General features: G+C 40.5%; 1 protein-coding gene across 2 annotated transcripts in view; it reads right to left on the bottom strand.

Annotated features, from left to right (window-relative positions):
- Positions 1–11,504: 11,504 nt before the first annotated feature.
- The window catches only part of sertad2b (SERTA domain containing 2b), a 42,032-nt gene continuing 31,059 nt past the window's right edge, over positions 11,505–22,477 (bottom strand). For both annotated transcript variants that reach the window (XM_085428959.1, XM_085428958.1), the window contains exon 2: positions 11,505–14,792. In XM_085428959.1, coding sequence (XP_085285085.1) covers positions 13,535–14,788 — 1,254 coding nt within the window. In that variant the 5' untranslated portion in view covers positions 14,789–14,792 and the 3' untranslated portion in view covers positions 11,505–13,534. The remainder of the gene's footprint in view (positions 14,793–22,477) is intronic.

Raw genomic sequence — 22,477 nt, 5'->3', positions numbered from 1 at the left:
GACACAAAAAGCCAAGTGGAACATGCGCACAAAAGGGGGTACTTTATACTAAAAGCAAATGATGCAAGAGCGTGGGATATTGCCAGGGTCCAGTACTGAATAAATAACTGAGGTTTTTATGATTGAAACAGCAGACAAAAAGCAATTCCACCGGAGTGCGCGCTCTGCTGCTTTTCTTGTCTTCTTCCTAATAATGCAAACACATGAAAGCACCCTTTCACGTCACTCATTTTCTGCACTCTTTGGAAAGCCCGCCCGAATCTTGGGCTTAGGACGAGAGCATCCTATTTCATGTCTGCTTTTAGTTATTCACTATAAATATTTACGCCCATAGGTATTTTAGTGAAATAGCTGTCTTCTCTTCATTTTCACACGGATCACACCAACATTTGTTTCTCTAACGGGCAGAAATAGTCAGTGCAGTGGGCCGTGTCTGTCTCAGCCTTTTTGGCATGGTAATGAGATTAATCGTGATCTGTCACAAACCCGTGCTGCTGCATGCTGATAATAAAATAACTGTTACTGTTTGCAATATTATGGATATTTTAGGAGCTTTATTAAACTTGTTTTTATGTTAAAGTATCGTTTTTACAAATAAATCTACAGTGGCCCCTAGAGACAAAGCACGTACAAACTCCAAAACACTTACAAAATCCAAAACACGTGCAAAATCCAAAACACATGCAAGCTCCAAAACACTTACAAAATAAAAAACACATGCAAAAGACAAAACACGTACAAAATACAAAAAACATGCAAAATCCAAAACACGTACAAAATCCAAAACACGTGCAAACTCCAAAACACTTACAAAATAAAAAACACATGCAAAAGACAAAACACGTACAAAATACAAAACACATGCAAACTCCAAAGCACTTACAAAATCCAAAACACGTGCAAACTCCAAAACACGTACAAAATACAAAACACATGCAAAATACAAAACACGTACAAAATACAAAACACGTACAAAATACAAAACACGTGCAAAATACAAAACACATGCAAAATACAAAACACGTACAAAGTACAAAACACGTGCAAAATACAAAACACGTGCAAAATACAAAACACGTGCAAACCCCAAAACACGCGCAAACTCCAAAACACATGCAAAATACAAAACACGTACAAAATACAAAACACGTACAATATACAAAACACGTGCAAAATACAAAACACGTGCAAACTCCAAAACACTTACAAAATACAAAACACATGCAAAATACAAAACACGTACAAAATACAAAACGCGTGCAAAATCCAAAACACGTACAAAATACAAAACACGTACAAAGTACAAAACACGTGCAAAATACAAAACACGTGCAAACCCCAAAACACGCGCAAACTCCAAAACACGTACAAAATACAAAACACATGCAAAATACAAAACACTTACAAAATACAAAACACGTGCAAAATACAAAACACGTGCAAACTCCAAAACACTTACAAAATACAAAACACATGCAAAATACAAAACACTTACAAAATACAAAACACATGCAAAATACAAAACACGTACAAAATACAAAACACGTACAATATACAAAACACGTGCAAAATACAAAACACGTGCAAACTCCAAAACACTTACAAAATACAAAACACATGCAAAATACAAAACACGTGCAAAATCCAAAACACGTACAAAATACAAAACACGTACAAAATACAAAACACGTGCAAAATACAAAACACATGCAAAATACAAAACACGTACAAAATACAAAACACGTGCAAAATACAAAACACGTGCAAAATCCAAAACACGTGCAAACCCCAAAACACAACGGAAGTGCTCCAGGACGCTAGGGGCAGTGTTGAGCTTTTGTTACCTAGTAACTACACAAGCCAGGAAGTACCAATGACCGGATTTGGGGTCTGCAGCCTTAAAGGCCGCATTTTAAGGCCGATTATGTCACAGCGACACGACAAAGACTGTCCCAATTCAAAGGCTGCTCGAAATGCGGCCCTCAAATGTGTCCTTAATTTCCCTGAATTTTAAGGATGGGTCTGTGTAGCCTTCATGGCCCAACATATCCCAGACTTCATAGCGCGGCGGTGGTTTGGATAATTTTGCCGAAAAAAAACGGCGGAAGCGGAGCGGACGAAGAGTAAACTTCCAGAAGTAAGTACTGAATATTATGTCACTTATTTATGCGCAAATGTTTTTATAATGAAGAACATTAAAACATTACTGTTGGCAACATGTCGGGAAAGTTATGTGACATTAGCGACGTTTGTACTAACTTGGTTTTAAAGCCTTCACTTCAAAATATTCGCCGTTCAATAGCTGACTTTAATCTTACAGAGAATGTGATGATTTTATGCGTAATTAAAGTCAGTCATGTCAGTCAGCTGACGGTTCACTCCTTAAGCTGAAAGAAAGATGCTTTAATCACAGGAGTCACACATGTGTCCACTGTACCATCTGGGAACTCTTCTTGTTTAGCACTCGTAATGACACAAACACTAAATCCTCCTTCTCTGGTGCTGTTTTGTAGCAGTGTGTACACCTGAGACTGTCACCTGTCTGTCTGTCCTGCACTCTCTCTGTTTCTTTCTCTCTGATTGTGGAATAAAAGTATGAACATGTATTTATAAGTCACACTTGTGTTTGAATCCTGCAGCTTATCACACATTTGATTTCTATGTGTGACACCTGCAAGTGTCCAGAGTGAGGACAGACTGAGGGACCCACTGCATTACATCATCTGTGAGGCTTTGCACCCCTGATGATCCACCAGGACAATCTCAGCAGTATGTGAGGAAGAGGAGGAGGAAGAGCCAGCAGCAGCTGACAGATGGAGAGAATAGACAGACTGTTCCCTGTTTGTGAAGGACTGCTAGAAACGTTTAAAATAACTAACTGTCTGTCCTGAATCAGTCTTATTAGGTAATGTTCAAATAATTTTATCATTCCAGTGTTTCCAGTGTGGGAGAAAGTACTCAGGGCCTTCAAGTTACGCACTATGAAAGGCAGCAACAAGTTTAATGTTCAGAAACCTAAAGTCTGTATCAGCAGCAGAATGGAACTAAAAATAAATGTTTGTTTCAGTTCTATGAAGCTTTGAGTATTTTGGATCAGTAGCACTGCTGTGTTTGTTGCATCATATTGCTGTAATTGTTTATATGCTTTATATATTCTGAGGTAAGTTGATCTATAGTGTTACATCATATTCTATAAGGATGTTATGTGTTTGTATACTTTCTGCCCAGTTTGACCCATTTAGCAGACGTCAGCCTGTTTAAAGCTCTGATATCTATTCTGTATGACTTAAAGCAGTTATGACATGGTCTGATTTTCTCACCCAATAAAGGAATATTTAATACATCAGTCTACTCTTCATTTTATCAGAAACATATATATACTATTATATATTGTACATATATTTATTAGTTTCAGATGTAGCCATTCTTGTTTTTTGCTTGTTTACATTATTGTATTTTGCACAACTCTGTTGCTTGTGAAGCTCGCACACAAGAATTTCACTCACATGTGCTGTACCAATGTACCTGCACATGTGATGTGACAATAAAAGTGATTTGATTTGAAACAGCTCACAGCTTGTACATTTTCTTTTTACACATGTATGTAAGCATTTGAGCCAAATTTAGTAATGCCAACATACTGAAGGAACAACATTTGTCTCTTATATATGATACACCTATATATGCACTGTCAATATACATTTTGAACCAGCTGCAGATGTCAGAGTAACAACTGACTGACCCCCACATAAAGTGCGTTACAGTAGTCCACAGGGGAAGAAATAAAAGCATGGATCACGGTTTCAAAGTGCTGCCTAGAAAGAAACGATTTCACTCTTGCCAGTCGCCTTAAATGATAAAAATGGACTGGTCCAACTTAAAACCAAGGGCAGTAACAACAGGTTTAAAATAAACCTCCAGGGGTTCCAAATGAAAAGAAGAGGACTCACAGGGGCCACTGGGTCCAAACACCAACAAATCTGTTTTCTTTTCATTCAAATTTAAAAAGTTTAGAGCCAACCAAGCTTTAATGTCATCTAGGCATGTCAAGAGAGGTTTTATTCAGATGCCATCCTTCGGCTTCAGTGGCAAATAAATTTGGCAGTCATTCCTATATACTTGTCTTTGAGTGAAGATTTAAGGTGGTAAGACATGTAAATAACTGCAACTTGAATCTGTACTGAAGCTCAGTATTTGACAAAGAGTTCATGTTCACTGCTGTAATACCTAATAATGACTAATATAATAACCATAATATTGGCCATATTATATTTACATTACCAAAGTGATGTGACTTTAGTCTCATGAACAACATTAGCTAATTGTTATTTACTAGCTAATCTTAAATGACTGTTCAGTACAGAAATGAAGCCCAAAAATCATGTTTTACTGTCCTGTGGTCTCAGCCTCAGATACTTATCAAATCACACAAAGCTCTTGTAGAAACAAACAAACAAATGAAAAAAAATATGTTCTCCTTCATTTCTGTCAAAAAAAGTTGTATGACACGTTTCCAGCTGTTAGTATCATAGTTGCTAGGCAACCTGGGAAGCGCAACGGAGACTAGAGCCCATGTGTTTGCAACAAACTTGCCGTTTATTTTACAAATCGAGCTCAACACTGCCCCTAGCGTCCTGGAGCACTTCCGTTGTGATTTGGAGTTTGCATAGGGTTGCCAACTCCCTGAAAAATAAATAAGGGACACCTCGTGGCCAGGACCGGGCGACCCAGTTGTCTTCACCCTTCCCAGTGTGGTGAATTTTCTAGCTCTTTTTTTTTGTGTGAAATTATTTTTTTAACCATTTGACTTGAAGTTGATTTAAGTAGATGCATATTCTATTCTTTGTGATATCAACACATGTGAAACAAATGATCATTTAGCTATTTATTTTTAGCTCAAAATGACAACATTAACACAATAAAACAGGTCTCTTTCTTAAACAGAAGCCTGTCATGCTTAACTTTTGAGAATATAAGTAAATCTTTCTTTAAAAGAACTCTGTCCTGCTTAACTTAAAATAATAGAAAACAATAGAAAGAAAAATATTCTTGTAACAGTGCCAAGCTGGTCAAGAAGGCTCACCAGCGCCTCTTCTTCTTGAGGACTCTGAGGAAGAACCACCTGTCCTCAGACATCCTGGTGAACTTCTATCGTTGCACCATCGAGAGCATCCTGACCAACTGTATAACAGTCTGGTACGGGAACTGCTCTGCCTCGGACCGGAAGGCGTTGCAGAGGGTCGTGAAAACTGCCCAGCGCATCGCCGGAGCACCACTTCCTGCCATAAAAGACATCTACAGGAAGCGGTGTCTGAAAAGGGCTGGGAAAATCATCAAAGACCCCAGTCACCCATCACATGGACTCTTCACCCTCCTGCCCTCTGGGAGGCGCCACAGGAGCCTCCGGACTAAGACCACCAGGTACCGGAACAGCTTCTTCCCCACAGCTGTCAGACTCCTGAACTCTGCCTCCTGACATCTGACCCACGTTAAACTCATGGACTGAACATACACACACCCACAATGGACAACTGTACCCTCAAACACAATAATAACATGGAGTGAACCACCACTCACAACCACTAGCACTTTATATAGCCTCTGTAGAAACTATCTACACCCTCACTTATCTTAACTGCACTACTGTATAGCTCTGTGTAAATAATCATTCTGTACATTCGATAATCTTTAATCCTACAACTGTTTACAACTTGCATAGTTCCCATTTCTGTATAGCTGTATATCTCGGATTCTGTAAAGTTATTTATTTCATATTCTGTATAGTTTTTCATATTTATATCCTGTTCATAGCCTGTACATACTTATAGTTATAGAATATTCACAACATACTTCATACCGTGTACATTATAACATACCATAATAGACCCATTTCTGTAATATACTCACATATCTATATTATTGCTAATATATATTGTAATATATCTATATCACTAAAGCACTTCTGGATGGATGCAAACTGCATTTCGTTGCCCTGTACCTGTGCATGTGCAATGACAATAAAGTTGAATTCTATTCTATTCTATTTAGTGCATTTAGTACAATTGGCTTCAGTTGAGGTATTATTTCAGCTTTTCTAATGCTAATCAGCTGCTCCTGTTTGTAAACCCACTTGTTCCCATGATTACGCATCATAACTCATCATCATTATTCACCTATGTATTACTTTTATGTATTAGTCATCTATTTGTTGTAATCATCTATCCTTGCAGTTGTTTATTACACAAAATAAATTATATTATCACACTTCTGGCCACATAGCGCTGATATTCACTGCACATGCCCATATTAACTTTTTCCAGCCAGGTGTTTTCCTTTTCCCATTCTTCCCTTTCTCTGAGGGAAACAAACATTGCTGCTCTAATGCTGGGCTTACACTGTGCGGTTTTAGGCCCATTTTGAGCCGATTTTTGAGTGATCGGACCGATTTTGGCCTTCATCGTGCGTCATGTAGTATACGTTGGGTAACGAGAAGTGATTAACACCTCACGACCAGTTCCCGATCATCAATCGCTCGTGAGGGTGTCACCGCAGCTGCTCGCGCGCAAACACGTAAACGTCGGTGAAAAAGACGGAGCAGCACGGCAGTGCAGCGTGTGATCTGGACACAAGCGATGGAGGCACAACTTGTAGAACTTTGGAAAGCTCATCCGAGCCTTTTCGATGTGGCCTCACAAAATTATCACGACCACAACAACCGTGAAAATAGTTGGATTTACACTGCTGCTTAATCACAGCTGCCTGATCAATGTTTTTCATTAGCAATTTAGCAAAGTTGATGGTGGTGGTGTGTCTGTGTGAGTGAAAGACTGAGAGAGCGAGCGACAGATTTTCTGTTATAACCTTCATTTTATGGCGGGGGTAACTACTTTGGCACAACAGCGGCACAGTGTGAGCACTCAGGTCGCATCAGAGCATCGGGCGGTACAGTGTGAGAGTACATCGTGACCTATGAACTTCTAACCCCTGTGAGTCAATCGTGCAGTTTGAGCAGGAGCTGAATAACGTGACTGAAAAAATCACACAGTGTCTGCCCAGCTTTAGGTGTACTGTCGTCCGAGACTTGCACCGCAGTGTCGGCGTTTGTTTCCCTGTTGGCCATGCTTCTTGTTGTGGTCACCTGTTGTCTTCCGGTATTTTCTCCGAAAGCGACCTTTCCTCGACCAATGAGATGAGCGGTAATCTGAATTGTCATACTCGAATTGTCATAAGTGTGCTGTCAGCTCATTGGTCACAAAGCAGGAGAGGGGCTGGGAATTATGTTTTCAAACAAGGCGTTAATTCCATAAACATTTATAGACTACTTTTGGTTCTCACTGTATTACGGGACAAAGTGCGTCCCTTATTAGCTCAATACGGGACGTGTACTTTTGTTTCGAAATACGGGACGATTCCGTATTTTAAGGGACGGTTGGCAACCCTAAGTTTGCATGTGTTTTGAATTTTGTACGTGTTTTGGATTTTGCACGTGTTTTGGAGTTTGCACGTGTTTTGAATTTTGTACGTGTTTTGGATTTTGCACGTGTTTTGGATTTTGCATGTGTTTTGGATTTTGTATGTGTTTTGGAGTTTGCATGTGTTTTGAATTTTGTACGTGTTTTGGATTTTGCACGTGTTTTGGATTTTGTATGTGTTTTGGATTTTGTATGTGTTTTGGAGTTTGCACGTGTTTTGAATTTTGTACGTGTTTTGGATTTTGCACGTGTTTTGGATTTTGTATGTGTTTTGGAGTTTGCACGTGTTTTGAATTTTGTACGTGTTTTGGAGTTTGTACGTGTTTTGGAGTTTGCACGTGTTTTGAATTTTGTACGTGTTTTGGATTTTGCACGTGTTTTGGATTTTGTATGTGTTTTGGAGTTTGTACGTGTTTTGAATTTTGTACGTGTTTTGAATTTTGTACGTGTTTTGGAGTTTGCACGTGTTTTGGATTTTGCACGTGTTTTGGATTTTGTACATGTTTTGGAGTTTGCACGTGTTTTGGAGCTTGTACGTGTCTTGGATTTTGTACGTGTTTTGGATTTTGCATGTGTTTTGGAGTTTGCATGTGTTTTGGATTTTGTATGTGTTGAGGAGTTTGTGCGTGCTATTTGGAATTTGTAAGTGTTTTGGAGTTTATACATGCTTTGTCTCTAGGGGCCACCGTATAAATCCTTTCTGCATGCAATTTAAAATTTTATTTTAATCTTTCATTATAATTATTTTTATTTACAAGCCTTTAATAGTCAGTGGAATACAAGATCTGCTCTTGAAGCAAGCGACCAATCAGGGTGCAAGAATGAGAATAGTGGATGGAGAGCAGAGGCCTGTCAGCACCATGGTCAGCGCTATGCGGCTCCTAGAGGGCGCTATTCACCAGCTCCTTTCACCTTTTCTTTTCTTAAAGCGTCACATTTAGACGGAACAGCAGCGACAGGGAAAAAGATTTCCATCATTTTAAAGGTTCAGCTGTCTCTTCTGTTGGAAGATAAGAACTGTTAGGCTTGTTGCACTGCTGGTGTTTGACCACAAGGTGATCCCATTGGAGAGCAGTTGGTTTAGTAAAGACGCAGCTGCCCAAAGGTAAGCCATGAAAGTACGAATAAAGGGAGCGGCCTTGCTGCTGGAAAGGTTTTCATATTCATTTTCCTTAAACAGTTTATTGGCTTTTGTGTCTAATAAAGATGTTTATCTTTATTATTCTTGATGTTTGAGTAGCAATTGTAAGTATAAAAAACGTGTTAAAATTTCATTTGACCTTCTTTTTATTATAAAATATATTTTTAAACATGGTTTGTAATATCTTGGATCCACATATAAATCATTTGAAAGATTGTATCATATATGTAAAATCAGATAATGTCAGACATTGTTAGGCGCTCAATCAATTTTTGACCTTTATAGTCGATGATGTTTGCATGACTGTAATGTCTGATTAGTTTGTTTCAATGGGAATTGCTTACGTTGAATAGCGCTGTTTTCACTCCTTTATAATGACTAAACTGACAGCCTGTTGCTGTTTCAGATGGTGCAACAGCTTTCACACATTTTCTATGACTGTGAAAAAAATCTAAGTGAAATATAATGTTTTAGGAAAGCATGACAATAAAATCAGCGGAGCCTTCAGCTAATACATTCAAAGGAGAGAGAGGCAATATTCAGACGACACACGCAGAGGCAGTTCTCTGTTTCCCTGCCTCTGTCCTCACTGACCCCAGTGCTGCTGTTGCTAAGTTGAGTTAAACTTTGCATGTCTCCACCAATAGAGACAGACTGTCCCCCTTCCCCTCACAGCTGTGTGGCCTGAATAATGGAAATAACCACCGGCTTGTGGATCTGGAGTCATGGCTGTTTAACAGTGGCTAACATTGGCGCCCTGCCATTGTAAACCGCAGGGGGGAAGAAAACAGGGAAAGACACATACTTAGCTTCCTCTTGGAGATTGCTGAGCTGTCACCCAAGGACAAGCAAGAAAGAGCTGGTCCTTTTGGGAGGCACCGAGGCCCAAACCTGACCAAAAGCAGTAAAGGTTTACTATTTTAGTCATTATTATTATTATACTTATCCATAACCTTTATGGTCATTGTAAGGCGGTGTTGTGCTTCTGGATGAGGCAACTACCTCTTGTAGTGTTTAGTGTACCCAGATTGTTCAGATCTTCAACAATTTTAATAGCAAGGATACTCAACAGCCTCAAGAGACCTGGTTATTGAAGAAATTCAAGAAAACGAGTGGAAGTCGTCAATTCTGGAACTCTTTCTGGTCAAGCGGTCATGGCAGACAGCTGCCTCTCCCTGAGCCTGGTTCTGCCTGAGGTTTCTTCCTGTTAAACGGGGTTTTCTCCTTCCCACTGTTGTCAAGTTCTTGCTCATAGGGGTCATCTGATTGTTGATATTTTTCCTCAGTGTTATTGTAGGGTATTTACCTTACAATATAAAGTGCCTTGAGGTGACAGTGATTTGGTGCCATATAAATACATTTGATTTGCAATTTAATTAATTTTTTAAAGTTTGTTTCCAGAGCTTTCGGTTACACCTCATGGCCATCTTCTTCACAGGCACTGTGCATAACCCTCTCATCATGTGAGTCTTATTACACACATAAGTTGAACTTGTGGTAAAATTTCCCTCATCTTTTTTAACTAAGCCAAGAACCAGTTTATTAGTTGTATTCCACTTCTGCTTGTCATCACTCCACCTTTGACAGTGACTCATGTTCAATCATGTACACGTCAAAAAAACAAAGACAAGGAGACACAACAGACACCTGCTCTTTTTACAGTTTATTGTATATGTATATTTATATATATTTATATATATATATACATACATACATATATATATAAATATAAAACTACAAAAGTAAGACTGTTTCAAATTCATAGACAGCTGTACTTTTATTTCATTTATTATGTATATATATATGTGTGTATATATATATATATATATATATATATATATATACACATATATATGTATATATATATATATATATATGTGTGTATATATATATATATATATATATATATATATATATATATATATATATATATATACATACATATATATATATATATATACATACATATATATATATATATATATATATACATACATATATATATATATATACATACATACATATATATATATATATATACATACATATATATATATATATATATATATATATATATATATATATATATATACGTATATATACATATATATGTATATATATGTATATATACATATATATGTATATATTATCTACAGTCCACATTTGGATCCCAATACAGTGATCAGCTGATAGTTTCTCTCTGTGTGTTTGTGTTCTATTGCATAGAAAAAGGCACAGCTCTGAGGTCTGTGTAAAATACAGCCTTTGCAGAGGGACTCAGCCTCGACTGTGGTCAGTCCTTATCTGCGGTTAGAAATTGCCGCACGCTCGGACAGCGCTTAAACCGATTCGGTGACAAACACTGATCGAAAAAGACTCAGAACCTTGAATGTTGTTCATACTATGTACATTACTTTTGGCATCAGAGCATCTGACAGGCTTTGGAGACTTGACATCTGAAGGTTTGAGATGGGCTTTTTGAGTATTGCTGCATGAACTCTTCGCCTTCAACTGGAAAGTGATGAACAAGAGAGTACAAAAGATGTAAAAAGTTGTGGCCGCCACCCCAGAAATCAAAAAAACAAAAAACAATAACAATGCAACAAAACAAACATAAACAAGATAATATAATTACCTATGTATATAAAAAAAATGGCTTCCACCCCATAGTTCCACACTCGGATACATTCCTTTTTGAAGTACATTCCTACCACACATTCTGTACACACATTTACAATCCAAATGTTCACATAAAAAATAAATATATTTACAAAAAAAGGGGGAAAATCCATACGAATAAATAACTTCATTGACAATTTAAAAAAAGGAAAGAAAAACAAGCACTCCAAAATTTAAATATGGTGAAAGCAACAAGATACGGTCATCTAGAAATGGTATTAGTTGGTGCTGCCATGTGCTCGGCTCACACTCTGCTTCGGTTTAAAATGCCATTCTTTTACAAGCTAGTTGAAGTCAAATGTACCCTGGGAAGCTGATGATCTTCCACTGGAACACAATGTTCTCGAACGATACCGCGAGACCACCGCAAAGCTGTGCTGGCAAACACACGAGGGTTCAGGGGTTCTTACGGTGACTTGCTGAAAAACGCTTCCATAATCAAAATAGCCACCGGTGGCATTCCCCGGCCCTCTGGATCATTGCAGTGTCCAGAAACGCTTCTTCTGACAGATGCTGTATGATGAGAAAATACAGCACACAGCAGCTACAATGGTGACTAACATTAAAGCTGTGCTCTCTGGTGCCCCTTCTATACTTTCACTAGATGATTCTGTGTAATATGTACCTTGCAGTGATAAACCCACAGACAACTGTTACTCAGAATCACTTAACTGCCAGTTTTGTGTTTTAGTGCCATAAATATTCACTGGTGACCTCTGCTGGGTGGGGGTTGGAAGTGTTTTGAAACAACACTTTGCATGGTTGCAGTATCAGGTTAACACTGTGGTTTGGGTTTCCTACTTCACCCGCATTCTTATTATTTACGAGTCAGATTTAGACCTCCTGGCCCGTGAGCTTTTTGAGGCAATCTCAAAATTGTCCTGCAGAACCATGAGATTTTGCACTTTAGGGCTTCTATTCTAAGCACAAGTAAACATACTCAGGGTGTGTTTAATACTGTATGTCCTGCTACAATTTGCCAGTCACCTGTGTTGCTAAATCAGAGGGAACTAAACCTCACCCAAAAAATAATAGTCCTACTAACCGCCCACATTTTTCTTGTGTAATTCCAAGAGTTGCAGTGGTACCACAGTGAATTTCCCTGCAATGGGGTAACAGCTGTTTTGTTTTCAGGCCTGCGCAGCTAAATTTAACATGCGTGTAGTGAGCCCTAAGCCTCTGCTTAGGCTGCACTTTTCACATCATCTACATCCGACTGGGAGCCATGAGTCGGTGCTGCTGCTGCTTCTGCTGTTGCTTCCAATGTAAACACGCCGAGCTTTCCCCTGTGGGTGTAGCTCATTTGAATTCTGCTGCAAGTGAATCATGATAACCAGCTCCTATGACCGAACTCATGTAAAACAGCATCCAGCACAGTTATATGTGCTTGCTGATAAGGAGAAGTACAAAAAAGAGTTTACCAAGACATCGGCGAGGCGTCGCAGAGCCACTCCCAAACTGTAATCGTATAGCCAAGCTAATATGTCATCTAGCACACTGGTAAAACTACATATTCCTTTTTATGCTTGCTTTACAAATAAAACATAGCATCTGTAATAAGATAGAGATTAAATAATTACTATTTGATCATGAGAAATTACCTTACTTAACGATAGTTTCAATACAATAAATTAAACAAAAAACATTAAGGAGTGACCTCTCTAGGCTGTTAAAACGAAAAAAAAAAATACTGTTAAAACAGGAATTGAATAAGTGGTCATTTTGAAAGGCACTCATCTGCTAAAAGCCATAATTACAGTGTGTGTGTGTGTGTCTCATGTTTATGCTTGTATTTCTTTACCTGTGAGGAGTAAGTGTCCCCACAAGGGTAGATAGAGTTGTCCACAACAAGGACAATTTCATTGCTTCTATTTACAGTTACTCCTTAGGGTTAAGGCTTAGATTAAAGTTAAAGATTACAAAGAGGATTAGGTTTCGGGAATGAAGGAAGTCAAAGGAGGTCCTCACAAGTATAGAAATACAATTATATGTGTTTGTTTCCCGGTTACTTCTTTTCCATATTTGGAAAGGCGAGGACAGTGCATGCACAGTGTTGTGTAGTAGTAGTAGTAGTTGTCATAGTAGTACTAACTGACATCACCATCGATGTTTACAATTACCGACTTTTGAAGAGAGTTTAAAAAAAAAAAAAATGTAAAAACAACAACCAGGAAAAAAAATCGATCCCACGTTTTCATTCCAGTCTGATTAAACTGTTTCTCATGGGGGGGGCATCCTTGAGTCAGGAGCCCACCAACACCTCCATGATGTGGTCCAATTCTGTCAGATCAATTTTGAAAGGCTGATTGGCTGAAACCTGGGGGGCAGGGCCGCTGTACGGTGCCCCCAATGATTTGAGTAGGTCGTCCGCCGTCACCACTGGCGACACTTTGGCGAGGCCGCCGGTGCTTGCTGTCCCACCCCCTGCTCCCCCTGCTGTCGTGCAAGGGTCAAAGTCATACATGGATGTGTCAATGTCGGCGAACAGGACATCATCCAACGCCAAGTCTGAGAGAAAGGGCGAGGAAGAGGACGGGGGACAAGAAGGAGAGGAGGAAACGTCTACCAGGCCACCTGGGGGCACTGCAGGAAGAGTGTCCATTGGCCGGAGCTCAGCACAGCGGCCTTCCACTAGGAAAACGGCAGCTGCCTCTGGTTTAGCACCCGTAGTCCTGCAGTCTCTGGGTGAGCCGGTGGGTGTAGGTGGGAGGGGTTGGGTGGTTGGTGTGGGAGCTGGGGAGGTAGTCATGGTCGTAGTATTAGCTGCTGCTGTCCTTGTTATGGCTGTAGGAGGACCCAACTCCATGTCACTCAGAGAGGAGGAAAAGACAGGCACAGGGACAGAGGGGGCCTGGCTCAGAGGTGCTGAAATTGGAGGCTGCACTGGGGGTGGTGACAGCGGAGGGGTGGGTGGAGATACCGCGCAAAAGGCTGAATCTCCACCATCCTCCTCCAGTAAAGAGGCAGGAGTGAGGCAGGCCTCCAAAGGGGCAGGACAGGCCTCCAGACGGCTGGGGCAGGCCTGGGATACCTGGCAGTTGGGAGGCACCATTGGGTGGGGTGAAGGCGGAGGAGCAATCGCTGGCATCAGCAGTGCAGAAGGCTGGGATACCTGTGTGCTCGTTGCCGCTGACAGAACGCCGAAAGATGGCGGCGCCTCACGGAAGCCTTCGTCCATGGGGTCGTCGGGTGGCGGTGAGGGCGGAAGGAGAAGTGGCCGCAGGGAGCCCTCTTGCTTGAGTTCGTCCTGGATGCGGCGGAGCATGTTGTTGATGAGGACGCGGCGCTCCAGGCTGGGTTCTCCCAGCGGCCGTTGGCTGTACAGCTTCATCAGAGAGATGTTAAAGATGGTCTGCCGCTGCAAGGTGTACGACACCTTCGAAAGACCTTCTGGAGTGACGCCTAGCCCCCCTCCCGCCACCGGCGCCTCCAGCGTTTTGCCTTCCAGCCCCTCTTCATCCTCGTCCAGCTTTCGCTTCGCACCTTTACCGAACATATATCTGAAAAACAAATAAGCAGAGACAGAGGAGAGATTATTGAAGACGCATATAGCTTTGCTAACATTAGGGTTTAGCTGTCTTATCGCTGGATGTTACTGACATCACACAAAACTGAGAGTAGAAAAAAATGTCTGTTTAGAGTTTAGACTTTGCCCATTTTAATGTGATGATCCAGCACTGTGAAAGCAAACATGACCGAAAAACAGGGAAAGCATAATAGGTCCACTTTATAAGCAACTGTGGTTTGGCCTACTCAACAATCACTGATTACACTGACCAGACACAAGTGTCAATTCTCTTTTCAGGTTATTGAACTTTTGTGACTATTCAACTTTTTCTTTTTCTTTTTTTAAAAAAAAGTCATTAATAAACTATCACTCCTTAATAAATAGCTAGTTTTTCACAGTCCTAGTTACTTCCTCTCACTAGTGGACGTTTCCCTGCTCTGTAAGTAGAGTCATGTTCTGGTTTGTTCCCCACAATACACCTCAAAACAACTCTGATATTCTAAAAAAAAGAAAAGAAAAGAAAATTCTCATCTTGCAATTGAGGGATATATTCTTATGGTGAGCAAAATCCAGCATCCCAACTGGATTACAGTATAAAATGATCATCAAACCCAACTTCATCTCACTAAAACACTGACATACTCCACAGTGAAGTTTTCAGACTGAAGCATAGCAGCTTAACTGGCGTGATTCAAGAAGCTGCTTAAACGCAACGAGCTTACTGTGACAGGGGATTTTAAAAAAACACATATATTGAAACCATAAGCAGCTGCATTGGGAGCCTCACCACTGCACACTAAGGCCCAGCACACACACACACACACACACACACACACACACACACACACACACACACACACACACACACACACACACACACACAAACAAGAAGTTATGTAATAGCAGCGCTCCCTGCTGTACCACAGGATCAGAGGCCAGATTTAAAGCCCACCCCCTCCACTCTCCCTCCTCGTGCCACATTAGAATAGCACACCGAATAAACGAAATTCCCTGAATAAACATATTAGCTTTAAGAGATACATGTATCTACTGAATTGTTTCTGTGCTGCAAAAAAGAAAGAAAGAAAGAAAGAAAGAAAGAAAGAAAGAAAGAAAGAAAGAAAGAAAGAAAGAAAGAAAGAAAGAAAGAAAGAAAGAAAGAAAGGCATTGCTGCAGTATGTTTGACTTTAATCCAGGCTGACAGGCTCAAGCAGCCAGCCGCTGTCTACACACATACACACTGCGCATGCGTCTCTTCATTCCTCACACACACACACACACACACACACACACACACACACACACACACACAGGAAGCAGGAGCTGCAGGCCCAGTCACCACGACTGGTTGGTTGCCATGACAAACAGAGTCAGCTGGGAATTCACCCAAAGAGATGACAAAGAACTGGAGGGAAGGTGGGGGGTGTGGGGGGGATAGGTGGTGGTGTTGGTGGAGAAGGGGAGGGAAGGGGGATGGGGGCGGAGCAGGAAGGAAGAGGAGGAAGACAAGGAGGAGGAGGGGAAAAAGTGAGAAGAGGAAGTAGAAGAGGAGGTGAGACTGCTCTGGTACGGTGGGAGGGAAATGAGCAACATTTTCTCCTCCCTCTAGCAAATCACTGCTGCTCGGTTGCTTTAGGGCCAGGCACTGAACCCCCAGTTGCATCATTATTGAGACCTTACAGATCTGTTGGTTCAGACTGTTGGGTGAACATACACAGGTTGTTGGTAACATTTCGCTGTTGTTACAGGATGTTAGGCTACATGCTATTGCTATTTATTGTGGCTATTTATTGTGGTTTAACCTGTTAAAAGTCTTAGTCTGACGACGAACATTTTCATATATATCTGGTTTTAAATAATTGCAGCTATGCACCCACCAAGGACAAAAACATAAAGAAAATTCTGTATCAAGCCTTGAAATCATAACTTCCCTACTTCTTTTTTTAGTATGGAGTGACTGCTGTGTGAAATTTGTTATAAATCCATTCAACTGGAGGGAAAAAAAGATGCACATTACAAAGCTTTATTAAATTGGACTCAACTGCAGTAAATAAGTTGATTCATCATTAATTAACTAAGTTGGTCCAACTCAAATGCTTTAAGTTGGAATAACAGAATTGTATAAAACGAAAATACAGCAATTTAATCACATTAAAAAATCCTTTCCCTAATTGTTTCATGTTGATTCAATTTTTTTGAGTGCACGTATGAAAACTATGAATTTCTCCACCTATAAACGATATCACATCTCCTCCATTCTTGTGACAGCCAGCTCTTCAAGTGTGGAGAATCAGAAGTATTAACATTTTATTTTGTATGAACTAGTCCTGGCTTATTCACTTATTCTCATCAAGCTGTTCCCCTCAAAAGCAAGACATCTGAAAACTGTAGGATTGTCTTTATTATTAAATTATAGTTTGTATATCATATATGTGGACAAAAATCTGAAAAACAGCAAAGAAAACAAACTACATTTTTACTTTTGTTTTAATGTTAGACTTCTTTGTTATATATGTCATAGTGACCTTGATAATAAAACAAAAACAAAAGCTGTTCACAAAAAAATTAAATGAGGACTTTTCTTGATCATGTTACGAAAAATAACATTGCTATTTAAAAATCCGGTGAGCTGTGGAGGACACACTGGATTAAAGGCTGGGCTGGTTGCTATAGTTTAGACAGCCATCATCAGATGAAAGAGAGACCACTAAGCACCCCACTGCTTCAGCCCCAGGTGAGAGAGAGTCCAGAGATAGCCAGCCTTGGAGGAAAAGCTTGCTCTATCTATCTGCATGGCACACTTTTCAGCAGTCTGAGTTTGGGCAGATGCTTCATTAGCTTCATGATGTGCATCAGGTGTTTTCAAGTAGTCTCTTAAACTCTGTCTGTTTTTTGTTAAATTATAATTATCCTCAAGATGTTAGGCTAAGCCTTGCTTGCTCTGTGCTGATAGAGAGAGGACCTCTAAGATTTCATCCGCTAGTTTGTGGTGTCTCAACTTGAGCATTTTCAGTGTTGCCATTTTTTTGAAACCGTGATGACTGAGTGTTAGTTGGGCCAGTTTTCCATAGACTTATTCAACAAAACTCTTTGAAACCAGAGGAGTTGCCCCCTGCTGGCCAATAGAAAGAATGCAGGATTAATGCACCACAGCATTGTCTTCACCTTTCAGTCCCAGAAGCTCCATGAATCTTTTCTAAACAGCCTTTGTGTGTCAACACTAATCCACAAAGAAATAGTTTGAAAAATCAACAAATTTTTTTAAACTATGTGTTTCTTTACTGCAGTAAAGAAATTGTTGGGAGTTCATTCAAAAATGAATGACTGATTTTTAACATTTGTGTGTGTGTGTTAATTTAAAAAAGCAGCCTCTCCACCCACTGCAGCTGCTTGTGGATCTTCCAGGGAAATGGCGAATCAGAGAGTGTCAGAGAGAGACAGAAACAGAGAATCAAAGAGAGAGCAACAGAGATAGTTTCAAAGCATTTTGCGGGTGTGTGATTGAGAGCTGAAGCAGCTGCGCATGTCTGACTCACTGAGTCATGGTGGGGTGTTTAGGCTCACACACACACACACACACATTCGCACACACTGAGTGCAGGGCTGACATACCAGAGGTGCCCCACCCCTTACATTCCACTTCATTATCCTCCTCTTCCCTTTCCTTCTACTCCACATCTTCTTCGCTCACTTTCTGGAATTTTACTTCTTCTCAGTCGTTCTTTTTCATCCGCCCTTCAGCATTTACATCACACCCTCCACCTCCCCGTTCCGACGGCTGTCAAAGTTCACAGGCCCAGCACCATCCTACTCTCTATGAGCCATGTCTAGATATGACCGCACGAGGGGAAGAAAAACAGGTCATAAATGAGTCGAAGTGATAAAGCATAGCCGTGGAGGAGTGCTACGCTCTAAAATGGAGCCGCGATCTTTATTCAAGGTCATTGTGACGACGTGAATCACTGTTAGCTGTCTTGCAAAGTAAGGTATTAAAACTACCTTTTTCCCATGAGGTAAACATAGTAAAAGGTATATTCCGACCTTCAAAGCAAAGAAGCTTTGAGTAGAAATACAACAAGCTGCAGTTCTGAAGGTCAAAAATAGAACTAATTTTCCCCTTGTACTCACTACATTACATTTGATACAGAGTTGCAAAACAAAATCAGTAGTTACAGAAGTAACAATACTCTGTGAAAGGTTACAACCATCATCATATCAGAGGCAGACGATACAAAGTAGACAAAACTTTACTCAAAGTCCAATATCTAAGTAAGGCAAACAAAAACTGTTTATTTATTGCGTTTAATCCTTTTCTCCTTGCCTTTGCAAAATATGCCAAACAAATCCAAATCAATACATAAACAATTACTCCTATCAGAGTCATCAGATTCATGAGAAAAACATTTGTCAAAAGAAGCATTTCTTTGGTGTTGCCTGCAGCGTAAAATATCACCAAATATCCTGATACAAAACCAAGAGCTAACCACACACTGGGCTGGCCCCCTGAATGTCTTTGGGCTCGTCTACTTCATAAAGGAAGGATTTACTGCAACTGATAGAACCACGCTACAATCAAATAGCACCTTAACGTGAAATTTACAATCTGATAGGTGCTTGCAGCTAAGCGTGTGATAAAGATATGATTACATTAAAAGCTGACAAAGCTTTCAGAAAAGTGGCCTTTCTAGTAAAACAATCATATGAAGCGAAGAGGAAAAGATGACCGATAAGAAGGGATGACTTTGCATGAACAAATAAAGAGCATGGTGTGAATCGAATCCCAAAATCACAGTAAAGGACCATGTAGAGCTTTTTTTACATGCAGAGGTGAGCTCTGCTGTGTGGAAGTGCATGTTAGCCTGTAAACGCACAGACGTGCGGGCTGTGCATGGTACTCCGAGAGCTGACTGTAGTGAGTGTGTGTTGTGCAGTAGTGCAGTGCTAGTGGATGGACTCTGCAGTGATATTATGATCCTGTAACCGGATACGCTGGTTTCCATGCCTCAGCTGCGCATCCACCCCTCCCACCCCCTCACCTCCACATCGGGCTATTTCAGGTTCTCTAGATGCACAAAGTGCAAACACTCCACTACACTCCTGCAGGTCGAGCAAGAAAGCAGTCAAAGTTGGACGCGTGTTCGACAGCAGTCTGCAGGCATGACTGCGCCATCCCGTTCTTCCTCACTGTAATGCACCCAGCTCTGCACATGAGGACAACGCTGTCCAACTCACTCCTCTGTGTCTCCCTCTTTTTTCCTCTCTCACTCACACACACACACACACACACACACACACACACACACACACACACACACAATGCAGAACTAGTAAACACATTCCAGACAAAACCCAGAGGAAGAGATGGTGTAGTTCTGGCCTGACCAGACTGACTACACTCACCAGCTTCTACACTTCCACACACAACTTAAGATACAATTACACTATGACGATACAAGCTACTACAGCTGATACTGCTCCTGCTCTGTCTACTACTGTAAGAATACCGGTTTTCTGACATATTTGAGTGCTTGCACACATGCGCTGAGGCGTGCCCCAATTACTCATAAGCATCGACAATCATTGAAAATCCTTATCAACGCCTTGCTGCCTTTTCTTCTCCCTTAAATGTTCTCTTTTTCATTGACCTCTAATAAAAGAAGAAAACACACGTATGTCATTCCCCAAAAGACTTTTCATTAAGCAAGCCAAGGTTCACCTTGCACATGTGGTTTAAAAAGAAGATGTGGAGAAGGTGAAAAAAGGTTGATTACAGAAGCGAAGGCCATTCCATTTGTGATTTCACCTCCAGCAAATTCAAGTGCAATTGTGCAGTGTAATTTTATCATAATATTTTGAATAAGAGGTCAGTTGTGGCCCAACAAATTCCATTTATACAAGACATCCTTAATCTGGAAAACACTTTTATTTTCAAATCCCTGGGAAAAAAATGTTCCTGAGTGCTTTTGTGGAACAACAAGGAGGGAGGACAGATGGTAGTAGAGCGTCCAAAGCAAAATAAATAAGCCAATCATACTGCTGGAAACAATGTCCATCTGTGTGTGTGTGTGTGTGTGTGTGTGTGTGTGTGTGTGCGTGCGTGCGTGCGTGCGTGCGTGCGTGCGTGCGTGCGTGCGTGTGTGTCTCATAGTGATCATAAACACTCACATGACAGAGGTCAGCTGGGTATCAGACAGGGAATTCACTATGATCTCTTACATAATGACGGACATGGTTACAAAACACTGCAGCTCCAACTGGACAACATGCAACATCCCATTAATAAAGAAGCACCGGTGTGTGTGCGCATGTGTGTGTGAGAGAGTACTGGCACGGCAAGCACAGGTTGCATTTTAACCCTTTTTGTGAAGTGATGCTAAAACAAAAAGTCTTGAGGACCTCGCTGATGCCGCAAATACTTCATTTCTGGGCTTTAAATGCATCAGAATTCATTTTTCAGATTCATGTTTGACTACATAAATCAAAGTCACACATTCACAGTGTTTGAAAAGTCTAAAGTTACTTAAGAGATTTTCACATGCTCTAGTTCGGACCACCAACATTACTCGCAGTGTTAAGGTAAAAGAACAGTGAAAAAGAAGTCCGAAGTTCAGGGACAAAGCAACAGAGTCACTTTCTTCCCCCTGGACTCATGATAAAGCTATATTCAGTAGCCTGTTTATTAGACACACCTAGCTGGTAGTATTTAGTTGAAGTTTGGATTAGATTATAATATGAGGTGCGAAAAATAGAACACATAGCACATAAAACCTTGTTATTAATGTAGGTGTAACTAGCAACTAAGAATATATTAAAGCTTAAATCCACAGGAGCGTTTAAAGCATGTTTTGTGTCTCAATCCAGGTGATTTTCCTTTTTATGGGAAACCAAAACTTCTTCAACAGGTGCCAAAACTTTTTATATTAATAAAAAAAACATGCATTCACAGTTTTTCCCAGAAAAAGGGGATCCAGCCTCCTTGTTTCCTTCCCTAATTTCTGCACATAGCTGAACTGATATGACACATTTCAGAGGGGCTTTGCCACTCAGGGCCCCCCAGTCAGTACACTGGACCCTATGTCAATCATAAAAGACAGCCATGTCAGGTGCCTTTTTTATATAACATCATAACTTTGCTCACTTCTGTTAAAGGGACAGTTCACCATTTTCCACTTCCTAAAGAACTATGCAGTAGCACACAATGAACAAGCACAAAAAGTGAGCGTGTGTTTCTCAAATTTCTGGTAATTTTTTATATTCATGCACAAACTGACTCTCTCTGTCTGTCTGTCTCTCTCTCTCTCACACACACACAGACGCACACTTAAGTCTATAAATAAAAGGCAGAAGAAGAGAGCAGATTTAGGTCAGCAGACATGTCTACATGCTGTTGAGCGCTCCACTCTCTCCACTGAGCCACCGAGGGAGAAAACAGCTTGACACTTCCAGTGACAAAGCCTCTGAAACTGCAGAAATCTACAGCGTTGACATGTCTGGTCATCGGGTGTGAAATAGTACCCACCTTATTACTGCAGTATGCGCCTTATTACTGCAGCACGCGCCACATCATGGCAAAAATCTGCCTTTTTACCACAGTGCCCACCTTGTTACAGCAGCACCAGCTTCAGTACTGCGAGTGTCATCGTTTCAACTGCAGACAGCACCCGTATTACTTGAAT

The sequence above is a fragment of the Rhamphochromis longiceps genome, linkage group LG13 (assembly GCF_057381845.1).
Source record: "Rhamphochromis longiceps isolate RC_006_pf linkage group LG13, R_longiceps_female_GT1.1, whole genome shotgun sequence".
In the NCBI taxonomy this organism is placed as follows: Eukaryota; Metazoa; Chordata; class Actinopteri; order Cichliformes; family Cichlidae; genus Rhamphochromis; species Rhamphochromis longiceps.
This window is presented reverse-complemented; position numbering and strand designations above follow the sequence as displayed.